The sequence below is a fragment of the Urocampus carinirostris genome, chromosome 8, assembly GCF_059441175.1.
Source record: "Urocampus carinirostris isolate Australia breed hairy pipefish chromosome 8, RoL_Ucar_1.0, whole genome shotgun sequence".
NCBI classification, from domain to species: Eukaryota; Metazoa; Chordata; class Actinopteri; order Syngnathiformes; family Syngnathidae; genus Urocampus; species Urocampus carinirostris.
The window spans coordinates 27610729-27623972 of record NC_142356.1 but is presented as its reverse complement, the minus strand read 5'-3'; the positions used below and the strand labels follow the sequence as shown (position 1 = coordinate 27623972).

At 39.1% G+C, this 13244-nt stretch overlaps 2 protein-coding genes across 2 annotated transcripts; one reads left to right on the top strand and one right to left on the bottom strand.

The window, feature by feature from the left end:
* Nucleotides 1-417: 417 nt before the first annotated feature.
* On the top strand, nt 418-3397 carry uts2r4 (urotensin-2 receptor 4). The gene is made up of 2 exons (XM_088342920.1): nt 418-944; nt 2878-3397. The coding sequence occupies exons 1-2, from the start codon at nt 418-420 to the stop codon at nt 3395-3397; spliced, it is 1047 nt and encodes a 348-aa protein (XP_088199046.1).
* Nucleotides 3398-6526: 3129 nt separating this feature from the next.
* On the bottom strand, nt 6527-11688 carry lgals2b (galectin 2b). The gene is made up of 4 exons (XM_088343141.1): nt 11587-11688; nt 9329-9402; nt 9078-9237; nt 6527-6862 (listed from the first exon to the last, which is right to left on the bottom strand). Exons 1-4 carry the CDS (start codon nt 11587-11589, stop codon nt 6716-6718), a joined length of 384 nt encoding a protein of 127 aa, XP_088199267.1. The 5' UTR covers nt 11590-11688; the 3' UTR covers nt 6527-6715.
* Between the last annotated feature and the right edge of the window lie 1556 nt (nt 11689-13244).

Here is a 13244-nt window from a genome sequence, read left to right as displayed (position 1 = left end):
CAGTGCAATAGATTTTTCAAAACTTGCACATACTGTGTAATTTGTTAAACAACACAACAAAATACATGGATTTGTGCTTCAGGTTTTGCATGCATCCAACAATGCTTGGGAATCATCCCTGTTACTCTGCATCCAACATTCCTCAAATACTGATCCAACTGGTGTGTTTAAACAGGGATTTAAGGCTGTCCAACAGTTTCCATTGGTGCTTGTGAAGAGGGTGGGGGTGCTTTGGCAATTTAACACACGGCTGACAAAAGGACGACAGAAAGTTGAGCAGCGGGAGCTTCAATGAATTGACCGGTCATTTTCTTATAGTCCTGGACCTTTCATGGTTGTCATTTGACAACTCGACGTTTCATTTGTGGTGTTCATGGAATAATAATAATGGGATTGCGCTTGCAACCTTGACTTACCATGAACAACAATGCCTCCAACGGCACTGGAGGCTCCTGGGTGAGTAGTGAGAGCGGCGATGGCGGCGCGGGCAGCGGGGCGAGCACCGGCGGCCTTTGGGTGACCTCTCTTTTGGGCGCCACGCTTGCGGTTATGTGGCTGGTGGGCACTGCTGGCAATGCCTACACGCTAGCAATTACCCGCTCGGCGGCACCACGGCGCACAGGGTCCGTCTACATCTACGTAGCCAATCTGGCCCTGGCTGACCTGCTCTACTTGTCCACCATCCCCTTCGTGGTCTGCACCTACTTTGCCCATGATTGGCTCTTTGGGGATGCAGGCTGCAGGATCTTACTCAGTCTGGACCTACTCACCATGCACGCCAGTGTCTTCATCTTGGCCGCCATGAGCCTGGAGCGCTACCGTGCCGTGGCGCGGCCCGCAAGCGCCCGTGCATCGTCGACTCGCAGCCGCAAAATAGTTGCCGCAGCAATCTGGGCCACGGCCTTTGTGCTCACGTTGCCCATGATGATCATGATACGGCTTAGGTGAGAGGTTTTCTGAGAAATTATTATGAAGTGGTGGAAATCAATAACATTGTTTTAAAGGTGGGGCACCTCGTTAGAAAGTCTGGTGGCCAGCAGGATTGAGCAGACGTTAGAAAAGTTGAAAGTTAAACACAGACGCTCTTCTAATTACGAACATTCGAGTTATGAACAACGCTAGATACGAAAACAATTTTTTGGGGTGTCAAAAAATATCCAGACATTGCTGTAAGTTGGGTTTTGTATTATGTGCACCTTTTTCCGAGTACATGACAGTATTGTAGTGCTTCTTCCCGTCGCATGGCGCTGTGAGAGGTCACCCAGCATCCACCCCGAAGGAGAAATCCGGCTTCTACGTCCTAGTTCGTGTAAACATAACAATGTGTACCTTATCGCTGGTGCGCTAAGAACTTTATTGTTTGATATCTCGTACATCCATTCAATATGGTTGGTGTGACTGTAAAGAAGAGGCGAGCAATTTCTTTTAAAAAAGAAAGCGGAATAAGAAAGCTTGATGCTGTTGAGAAAATGGTCGGAACGTTTTTTGGGCCACTTTTTACCACGGAGAAGGACCTCTTCCAAAAGTAAGTTAAACTGAACTTTATTTATCTTTACAGAGCAGATTATTTTATGAAATATTTATTTTTTAGTACAAAACAATACAGATTACTTATGCAAGCCTTAAACAAACTTATATAAATCCTAAACATACAAAATATAGCACCGAAGCAACTTACGAACAAATTCAACTTACGAACGATTGTAAGTAGTGCAGCGTCTGTATTTTCTCTTTTAGTTATGTGTTAACAAAGCCCTACTGAGTTCAAAGATGGTTTATTTTCCCTCACACCTATCTGTTTTTACCTTAGTTAAAGTAAAGCTGTTCAGGGCAGAACACATTAGGTGGGAGAAATGGGGAATGGGGGGAGTGATGGAGAGTGACAACATTTTGCTAGATTTTTTGGGGGGGCATTTTTTTTTTTTGCTAAAATTAAACTGAAGATATCAGTGCAAAGTTGAAAAATAAATCTAAAATAAAATATTTAATCTTCTTTTTTTCTTTTTTGGGGGATTTCACATGTTTACATGCTCTTCAATATTAAACTGCAAAATCACCTTGCAAAATGTATAATTAAATGGGACAGTGAGTGTTATTAACCTTCACTTTGGTTAAAAAAATGTTGCATTAAAATAATACTGATTTAAATTAGGGGTCACCAAAATTTTAAGCTGAGAGCTACTTTATGTTATTGATGAGCACGATGGGCTTCCAGTTCTTTAATGCATTTATAAATTATAAATGTATGCTATTCCAATGTTGTTACTATGCTTTTACAAGGTTGTTATTGTTAGAAGTTAACTCGACTACTGAACCATCATGCCAGTTAGAAATCAAATTTACTAGAAAATCACAAAGATCAATCACTGGTGAGCTATTTTCAGTCTGCGGGCTACTCAGGTTTTCTTAGGGGGCTCACCTGTGCCCATGGGCACTCACTTAATTTAGAAGTAAAAGTACATCATTTAAATGTGCATTTTTAAAAATACTTGTCGGTTGTGAAGTTAGCATATATTTTATATTACATAAACCTCGTATTAAGGGAGCTGACATCATTCTCTTCTTATCTTGCTGCTACCGGTACCTAAAAACCTAAAAAATGCTGGGCAAAAAGTAAAAGTAAAAAAATCATTTTGGTCTCTTTGTGAGTTATATTTTGCATTCTTCCTTGTGCTTTTTAGAATTAGTTTTTGGTTGCACTACCCTATGCAGTGACAAATTGTGGTCAAATAATATACACTGTCCCTTCGAGAAAAAAAAAATCTTTACTTATTATGACAAATGCGTCTCTGATTTTTTTGTAATATTATTAGCAGGATTCTTTCAGTTATCAATTTTTTCTCATACTTTTATTTTGACATTTATGATCCCACACAGGCAAGACAAGCCGTCCCCATCAGGAGTAGTTAAGCGGATGTGCTTCCCGACGTGGACCCTGGAAGCCTTCAGGGCCTACGTGGGTGTATTGTTCCTGACCAGTGTTCTGTTCCCGGGTTTGATCATTGTGTCACTATATGCGGGCCTGGCCAGGCGCTACTGGGCCAGTCAAGCCCGCCTGGGAGCGAGCGGACGCTCGGCCCGTCAGAGGGGACTCAAACAGCGCGTGGCCGTCATGATCTTCAGCATAGTGGCGGCCTATTGGGCCTGTTTTCTGCCATTCTGGGGATGGCAGCTGACTCAGATCTTTTCGCCGGAGTCCCTCAAAGGTCTGTCCCAGGCCACCCACAACTACGTCAACTTTTTCGTCACCTGCCTGACGTACGGCAACAGCTGCATCAACCCTTTCCTCTACACGCTGCTCACTAAAAATTACAAGGACTACCTGGCCCAGAAAAACCAGTCCACGGTGGCCAGCAGGATTGAGCAGAGCCAAAGTTCGGCCGCTCGGGAGTCCTAGTAAAGCGTGGCTCCAGCAAGGGTGGCTTATGTGTTTTATAGTGGGACAAAATAGACATTCATCTTTCTATGTTATATGACTGACTGACCACATTTTCAGACTATATTATGCTTTCATTCCTTTTTCAATCCACGTATCCTCACCAAGGTCTTGAGGGTGCTGGAGCCCAACACAGTGGGCAGGGTACATCCAGGACTGATTATTTACTTCTACAAAATAAGAACATTAAGATTTTTTTTATTTTATTTTTACTTAGTCTTTTTTTGTTCAAAACAAGACACTTTAAGGTTCTTTTTTTACATATTAAAGGTGCTATATACATAAGTAAACAATTGAGTAAATATGTTTTGGGAGAATTAGATATACTAGATATTTTTTTCCATTTTAGCATGCTTGCAAACTAACCTATATGTTTTGTGTGAAATAATAGCAAGAAAAACTAAGATTTTAAATGATAACAAAACATAAACGTATTTTTTGCAATTAAAATAGATTTAGGGAGCTTGACCTTTTTATTTTTGTGCTTTTGACAATTTATTTGGGGGAGGGGTTGAGGTGTAATAGGTGGTTGGGTGCCGGTTGTTGTATCACTTCGATTTTTTTCGGGGAATAGATTTTTTTATCATACTGTTTTATATGTATGTTTTGGAGTTTCCAGGAATATTTTTCCATTTTTTTTCTCAGAATACTTTTTTTATTTTTTATTCTATTTTTTTCAGTTTTTGATTTTTTTTTGTTATGTTTTTGAGTTCATGTTCACAATTGGAATTAGTAGGCAAAGTTAAAGTAAGCCTCGTGAAAAGGAAAAAAAAAAAAAGATCAAGCCTTACCGTATTTTAAGCCGCAGTGTTAAAAATGTGGGGTGAAAGTAGTGGCTTGTAGTCAAAAATGTATGGTCAATATTTTTATGTATTTTTCTTCCCTGTTCTGGGGGATTGTTGTTTTTGCTCTTGAATATTTTGTGATGACAGAAAAATCTCTTTTAACAAGGATAAAATATTCCTACAAGCAAAAAAAAAAAATACTTTCTAGAAAAACGTCCTTCCCCAAAAGTAGATTTTCAACTTTATTTGGTAGAAATGCAACATGCTTCTGTACATTCTTTTTTTACACCCCAAAAACATGTTACAAGATAATGGACATCTATTTTCCTTACAAAATGTTTGTTGTTATTGTTGCTGTTGTTCATTGTTCACCTCATATTTTTGTTGGAAAAAAATAATAGTTCATTCTGTTTTTTGTCTTTCTGTTGGCCAAAGGAAATACACTTGGCTTACTATTTTCGATTGGTATTTACATGGCAAAAAAAATGGATGTATGAAAGTATTAGCATTCAACTCATAGCTTTATATTTCAAACCTACCACATTCAGTTTTTTGGTACTTTGGACACCCACTTTGAAGAGAGAACTTTTGATATTTATTTCTTCCTCTTTTAAGTTTTTCCACGAGGCTGCACACACGCTCTCTTTTCTGGGAATGTCGTGACGCTGTGTTACATTCCTCAAGCTCTTCTCATCTTACCTTTTGGTGTCCTTCTGCTAATTATCTCGCTGACCTATTAAATTTTTGTTGTTTGTTGGTTTTGTGACATCACTCTTATTAAATGTGACCGCATTCTGACAGCTATAAGTCCCAATTGATGTTTTGTGTAACATGAGCCTAAAATGTCGTTGTTGTTTTTTGCTGTTGTTGTGTTTCAAAAAAAGTCCTGCAATAGTCAAAAAACACAAAGCGCAAACATTGATTTATTTATTACATATCAGTAACATAATATATACGACTTTAACATAACAACAACTATATGTCTACAAATAAAACACAGAAAGAAGAATTGCGGTTGAATGAATGGTCTTTATTGTCATTATACAGTGTAAGAAGGCGATGTAGAGAGCGGCCGGCTAGCTACACGCTAGCATCAGGGATCCTCAGATTAAGCCAGGTCTGTGTGATCATTAAAATACAAATGTCACAAATGTAGCAATTTCCCACCAGTTGTAGCTCCAGGTCATCTGTTTATTGGGAAACGTGTCTGGCGTTAGTGAGATATAGGATCAGAAGGGGTGGCTTTTGAAAGTTACGTAGCTGCAGCAGTAAGCATCGCTATTGCTTTATCTTCTGATGCCGCCTCAGTTTCTTACCAGAACGGATAAAAATCTACAAAGCACCCGAGGGTGATCAGCATTTGTTTGCACTCTTCTGACTTTCCTCAGAGTCCGATTTAAGAGAATAATTTTGTCAATGTAACAAGCCGCTAAAATACTAGCTGTCTCTGTGCTTTGCAGTTTTTTTTGGGTAGACACATTGCCTTGTGCACCCGCCCCACTGTTTGACTGACAGCATACACCAACCTATTACAATCGTGAACACAGTCACATCCCCCCAACACACACACAGTCCTTGGCGACCTTCCCCAGGGATAGGTTTTGCTGTGTATTGTCTGCAGCAGAACATAATGAACGATGAAAATCCACAAAGTTTAAAAATTGGAAAAAATAAACCGTGATACCGCGAGCGATTACTGTTCATTAATTCATAGCTATCATAAATATTCATTCATCCATTATCTGCACTGCTTATCCTCAGTAGGGTCGTGGGGGTGCTGGAGCCCCTCCCAGCTGTCCTTGGGCAGTGGGCAGGGGACACCCTGAACTGGTTGCCAGCCAGTTTCAGGGCACATAGAGACAGAAAACTCATCCGCTTATTAACCTGACATGCATGTTTTTTAAATGTGGGAGGAAACCTGAGTGCCCGGAGAAAACCCACGCAAGCAAGGGGAGAACATGCAAACTTGGGAGAGTTGGAGGGTTGGTAGCTGGGTTTCATCCCATGACCTCAGAACTGTGCCGCAGAACCACTAACAACTCAGCCATCGTGCCGCCCATCAAAAATATCTCTCTCTGCAAATTAAAATTGACCACAGTGATATATTTTTTTTTAACCATACAATCTTTCTTGTCATAAGTTTTTAGGGAAATATATTAGAAATGTTTCTACCATTTTGTAGCACGCAGTATATTTATTTCCTTTGGTAATTAATATCTACTGAAATCATTACTATTTTGCCTTTGAACTAGGAGACATGAAAAGTAAAATGTGTGTGCGCAAGTAAAAAAGATGAAAAAAAACATTGTACTTTTTTTATCTCATTTATTTTGGGAACCAGTGGAACATTGTGCAAGCCAGTTGTCTAGCCCCACCTTAAGGCATTTTCGTGTCATTACAAGGTAATTCCAAAGGTCACAAACGTCTTTGTAAGCTTTCCAGAAGATTCTTATCACAAGGATTGTCAACATGTAAGCGACGCACCCTCGACTGTCTATTTGATCTTGATGCCGATGATCTTGGCGTCCCCGTTGACGTGGAAGTATTTGTACTTGACGTCCCCCAGTCGGTTGGGAAAGCTTAGCATGGAGCCGTCGGGCAGCTTGATAAAAAACTCCTCGTAATTGAAGTTGATGTAGAACTACAGAGGGGAGAAAAAGATGTTACTGGACTTTGGAAGGCTATAGGAGGTCCCCCCCTTATCTTTTTAAAAGGCTTTTTATGTCGCAATAAAGTGGCGCGTGATTATGTAGCTGTTGACCTAGTGCAGTGTTGCAAGAGAAATACCTTGTTTGATAATTGGCTTCAACTTGAGAAAGGCATTAAGTACATATAAAAAAAAGACTAGAATAATGGTGAAGTGACATTAAACACTTTGTAGCAAGCACAGTTCAGCAGCCTTGAAAGTTAAGACATTAAAAAACTGTTGAGATAATCACTCCTTAATTAGGAGAGTGGAGTGAAAATTGTTGAACTTTTTTTCCTTATCAAATTTAAACTGCGATTGGCTGGCAACCAGTTCAGGGTGTCCCCTGCCCACTGCCCGGAGATGGCTGGGACGGGCTCCAGCCCCCCCCGCGACCCTAATGAGGATAAGCGGTACGGCTAATGAGATGAGAGATGAGATCAAATTTAAATGAAAGTCATTTGACTTTTGGTACTACAGGAAAAATAAATCCCCAAATTGAGAACAAGTCAACATTGTGGTTTTTGAATTAAGAAAACACTTAAATAAACTCATGTTATATTAATTTTATATTGCATTTTTATCAAGAATGCTTTTTGATTGATATCAAGTAGTGACATTTTCATCTGAACCACTGCATAAATGTATTGAGTGGTATTATGCCTCTTCAACGTTCTGAGAACAAGTTGGACTTTGAAATTATGGATTCCTCTTCTGCTTTGTAGAAAAACATTTTTTTCAATTTTTTGGGGGAGTTGATATTTTCTTTGTTCATATACTAGCACTAATTTAACCATATAATCACAATTAAATAGTTTTGTCAGGTCAATTTTTATGTCACCAGCATTGTGCACAATCCTAACAACGTTCTGTAGTAGAATACGCATTTCTATATCGGTTTATTTGTATTTTTCCAAATCTCTTTACAATAATTTATTTAGGGCAAGATAGTAAACTCGACAATGTGTCAAGGGTGTTTAGGTCAAATTTATGTCAGCATCAACTTATCATCGCAATATTATTTACTAATTTGGACTTTATAATATTCATAAGAAGTATCCAACTAATATTACGGCAAATAATCACTCAGAGAAAATTACAGTTTTTTTCCATTAGAAGATTGCCTATTTTAATTGGAATTCAAATTTATTTTTTTTGATCTCCCGAAACATTATTTCTTTTATATTTTATACATTTAATGATAGTTGTTTTTATTTAATAACTCCTTGATTTTGTTAAGTTGTAACTGCATTTGTTGTAAATTTGTACCAGAACTAATTATTGTGGTGTCACCAGAAGGTTTAATACATTTTAAATCTAACGATATATGACACGAATAATTTATACACAATAAAAACAAAAAATGTCTGATACAGACCTTTGAGGAACTCATTCTTGTGATTTAGCTAGATTTGAAAAGGTAATATTTAATTGAACCCATTATTTTTTTGACAAATTAAGTGCATTGAGATAGTACAAATTAATGATATAATAAAACAAATATATGCACCCGACTATCTTAAGTAGGGTCACAGGGGTGCTGCAGCCCATCTCAGCTATCTCTGGGCAGTCCTTGAGGAACGCCTTCTTATGATTTAGCTAGATTTGGAAAGGTAATATCTAATTTTTGAACCCATAAATTTTTCTTGACAAATTAACTGCATTGTCATTGTACAAATTAATAATATAATACCACAAATATATGCACCTCTTATCCTCAGTAGGGCCGCTGGGTGCTGCAGCCCATCTCAGATATCTCCGGGCAGTGGGCAGGGGACACCCTGAACTGCTTGCCAGCCAATCGCAGGGCACATAGAGACAGAATAGTGCCTTTTTTGTTTTGTTTTTTACCATTTGTATACCATACACACACTTAAAACTTAAAAATGTAGTTACTCAAAAGCTCGGGATATTTATGATTGGAAGAGGACAAATTGTGAGTTTGGCTTCTGATGTTAGGTTATTAGAATAGTTATACAGGACAGATAAATATTAGAAGATATATTAAAATGAGTTTTCCTTAACTTTAAACACTACTGATCTTGAATTTGCCATGTTTTTGAATAAGTCAACATTGTTCGGTAATTGTTTACATTTGAATCATGCCAGTCCATTAATGTGTGCCTAAGAGGATGATGCCAAACGTTGAGGACCTTGTCAGTGGTCATACCTTGCCCTCCTCGCCGCGGGAGAAGCAAAGGTTGCCGTCACGGTGCTCGTCGCCCCAGCTTCCTCCAGACATAGAGTTGAGGACCAGGACATCGTCGTCAAAGCGCGGGTTGAAATGCAGAGCTATGTTTTCCGAGTCGTGTCCAATATTGATGGCGAATCTGACAGGTGATAGCGTTTTTTTACAACAAACGAATAAATTATTTAAAAAATCTGTTATTTTTAAGAGAAAAAAATTGCCAAAGGGCAGACCTGCTACAGTCATCTTTGGGTTTGATGCGGATCTTGAACTCCTGACCCTCCTTAAACGTCATGTCCGTGACTTTCTGTAAGAGACAAAGGGATAGATTAATTAGTAGATGGATGAGCGGTGGGTTGGTAGCAAGGAATGAAGGGATCAATGAATGGAAGGAAGATGGTATTAGGGAAAAGAAAGGTAGAAGGGGATAAAGGATGGAAGGAAAGAAAATAGGAAGGAAGAAAGGAAGGAATTAAGGAAGGCTGGCAGCCAGGCAGGCAGGAGGAGATAAAGAATGGAAGGAAGGAGGACAGAAGGAATGTAGATTGTCAGGAAAGGATAAAGAATGGAGTGAAGGAAGGAAGGAAGGAGTGAATGAAGGAAGGAAGGAAGGAAGGAAGGAAGGTTGGCAGCCAGGCAGCCAGGCAGGCAGGATGAGATAAAGAATGGAAGGAAGGAGGACAGAAGGAAGGTAGGTTGGCAGGAAAGGATAAAGAATTGAGTGAAGGAAGGAAGGAAGGAAGGAAGGAAGGAAGGAAGGAAGGGAGGGAGGAAGGAAGGAAGGAAGGAAGGAAGGGAGGGAGGAAGGAAGGAAGGAAGGGAGGGAGGAAGGGAGGAAGGGAGGAAGGGAGGGAGGAAGGAAGGAAGGAAGGAAGGAAGGGAGGGAGGAAGGAAGGAAGGAAGGGAGGGAGGAAGGGAGGAAGGGAGGAAGGGAGGGAGGAAGGAAGGAAGGAAGGAAGGAAGGAAGGAAGGAAAGAAGGAAGGAAGGAAGGAAGGAAGGAAGGAAGGAAGGAAGGAAGGGATGGAGGAAGGAAGGAAGGAAGGAAGGAAGGAAGGAAGGAAGGAAGGAAGGAAGGAAGGAAGGAAGGAAGGAAGGAAAGAAGGAAGGAAGGAAGGTTGGCAGCCAGGCAGGCAGGAGGAGATAAAGAATGGAAGGAAGGAGGACAGAAGGAGTGAAGGTGGGAGGGGGTGAAGGAGGAAAGGAGGGAAAGAGAAAGACAAAGAAAGCATGAAAGCAAGAAATCATGAAAGCAAGAAAGAAAGCAAGAAAGAAAGAAAGCAAGAAAGAAAGAAAGCAAGCAAGAAAGAAAGAAAGAAAGAAAGAAAGAAAGAAAGAAAGAAAGAAAGAAAGAAAGAAAGAAAGAAAGAAAGAAAGAAAGAATGAATGAAAACTTTATTAGAACATCAAAATAGAAGAAATAAATAAATAAAGAAAGAAATAAATAAAGAAAGACATAAAGAAAGAAAGAAAGAAAGAAAGAAAGAAAGAAAGAAAGAAAGAAAGAAAGAAAGAAAGAAAGAAAGAAAGAAAGAAAGAAAGAAAGAAAGAAAGAAAGAAAGAAAGAAAGAAAGAAAGAAAGAAAGAATGAATGAAAACTTTATTAGAACATCAAAATAGAAGAAATAAATAAATAAAGAAAGAAATAAAGAAAGAAAGACATAAAGAAAGAAATAAAGAAAGAAAGAAAGAAAGAAAGAAAGAAAGAAAGAAAGAAAGAAAGAAAGAAAGAAAGAAAGAAAGAAAGAAAGAAAGAAAGAAAGAAAGAAAGAAAGACAGAAAAAAGGAAGGGAGGACAACTTATTTATAACTCTATCTTCAATTTGTCCACATTCATTGAAACAATTACAGGCCTGCTTTTCGCTAATGATTATGCAAGGCGACCTCGTAAATGTTGATGTTCAACCAGGTTGCTGTATAATAATCTCATGGAACAGGAAGTGGCTATTTGGTCACCGCATATAAGCTCGTCATAAAAACCATAAAGGCACACCTGACCATAAACCATGTCAACACCATGTACCTTTATAAGGAAAATTCATGACTTAAAGTCATAAGTACATGATTTACGGGGTATTTTCATGTGCGAACGTATCATTATACATTCAAACATGTCTATGTATTTAATCAAAGATTCCTAGTTCCAAACTGGCCGACACCAGCTTTATTAATTAGGGTAGACCTTCACGGAGGACTACTATATCAAATATGTATTTTCAAGGGGGTTCTGTAAGGTGATTCTTATCAGTCCAGCAATTTGTATTGTCCCCCGCAGAGTGCCAAAATGAATTTAGCTGGTCGATGAAAATAATGTACATGATTAAAGAACCATTGAGGTTACCATCCCTATTGGCCGACTGACATTTTGTATCTTAAGTGGAGCCCCTGTAAATGAAAAAGTCAGTAGAATTTATTGTAACTCATATGTCAAGATGAATTGTTGGAGAAATATAAGCCAGAAATGCTCTATGTATGTACGGGTGCCCTGCTTACCATCTTGGCTGCCTTGTGGTCCTTTTGCAGGTCGTGCCTTGGGTGACAAGAGCCTTCCTTGGCTGCTTCTCAGCTTTTTATAATGCAGGTGGAGCCGGAAAAGGCGAGGGTGGAAATGACAGTGGTGGGAGGGGGGGTGTTAGTGTTAATGGGTGTGAACAAGGACAGTGGGTAGTAAAATAACGTATTTCTCGAACTTTAAGGAATTTGAAAATGTGCTTAATAATCCAGTGTGCCTTATATATTGGAAAATACAGTGGATAAAATCAGAAACGCATTGGTCAAATTTAATGATACTGCATACAGTAAATGTTTCACCTTTGAGAAACGTATATAGTGGTCTTAGAGAGCATATTTGTGGATAAAATGCTCATTGTTGCTAAACAGAAATAAAAGAGAAACGCCGAACTTCGGCGGTAGCTCAGAAGCCGATGTTTGAACGCTTATTGCAAATCCTTGCTTTGGACAATGTTTCTCTGTAAGTATGAAACGTATTGTAATTACTGGAATTAAAATTTTTGTTCATGGAAAAATTAATTGGAAATTTCATTGTTAGCAAGCTCACAGAACCTGTACTTTAATACTAGCTTCACGCTGACCTCGTCAGGGTAATGGTTGAGGCCATTGTTCAAATAAATAGCAACTCAAGAAAATAAGTTTGGTTGTCCAGGACATCGTTAACTAGCTGTCTAGTCGGAAAAAAAATGATACTTCAGAGTGTGGAAAGCACAGTAAACATTTATGAATTCATTAATTAATAAATCAATGTTAGTGGTGAAACCAGATGTCATAAAGTTCAATTTATGTTGTATGAATAAAAATGGGCTAACTCTAACCCTTAAATGGATTTATTCATTTTTATGCAACACTAGTTCTTAGTGTAAATTCCAGGCACTTTATAGTCCAGTTTGCCTTATATATGCAAAAATATACCACAAAAAATGTATATATTAGAGGGTGTGCGTCTTATAAGTGTCAGGAACCAGAATGGAATCTCGGACCCAATTGCGTTCGTTTTAAAGGAATCTTTATTGGATTGAGCTGACAGGGCTTGCTTAGGAAGCCGATGATTGTCGGTCGCTAGCAGCGTTGGACGGAATGGCTGTTCCTGATAGGTAGGCAGAATCGATACGTCTTAGCGGGCAGGTCGATGGCCAGGGCAGGAGAGCAGGTCGTAAGCGTGGGGTACAAAAAGGGCGACACCGAAGGCAGGCAGGAATCAAACAGGAAAGGTCTTTGGTACTGGAATCTGGCAAAACACACAGGGAGACACAAGTACGGTCTGACACTCTCCTCTGGGCGCTGATAGCTTAAGAGGAGAGTGCCAGCCAATCAGAGAGCGCGCTCCTGTGTGCCAAACGATTGCTTCAGGTGTTTTCATTTTGGCAATCATGACAATAAGCAAGTGTGCCTTATAGTGCAGTTAAAACTGTAATTCCCTGGAATAGTGCTTAAAAGACAGTGTTCCCAATATTATCTTTGAAAAAAGCATGCCATTGATTAGTATACTTTATTTCTTTTGGCGATCAGCCGACTAACATTCAGTTCTTTTCAGTAGGTAGCAGCAGATTACTATTCTTTTTTTTTTTTCCTTCAATATGTTGGGGTTGTACAAGGAAATGCAGTTATTCCTGTATTTTGTATGATGAAGCTGTTTA

Bases quoted from the DNA above. Each gene is read 5' to 3' on its own strand.
- uts2r4 (XM_088342920.1), top strand. From the start codon at position 418: ATGAACAACAATGCCTCCAACGGCACTGGAGGCTCCTGGGTGAGTAGT. The intron at 945-2,877 runs GTGAGAGGTTTT...GATCCCACACAG, and splicing joins ATGATCATGATACGGCTTAG to GCAAGACAAGCCGTCCCCAT.
- lgals2b (XM_088343141.1), bottom strand. The intron at 9,238-9,328 runs GTCTGCCCTTTG...ATCACCTGTCAG, and splicing joins CCCAAAGATGACTGTAGCAG to ATTCGCCATCAATATTGGAC. The intron at 6,863-9,077 runs GTATGACCACTG...TCCCCTCTGTAG, and splicing joins CCCGCGGCGAGGAGGGCAAG to TTCTACATCAACTTCAATTA.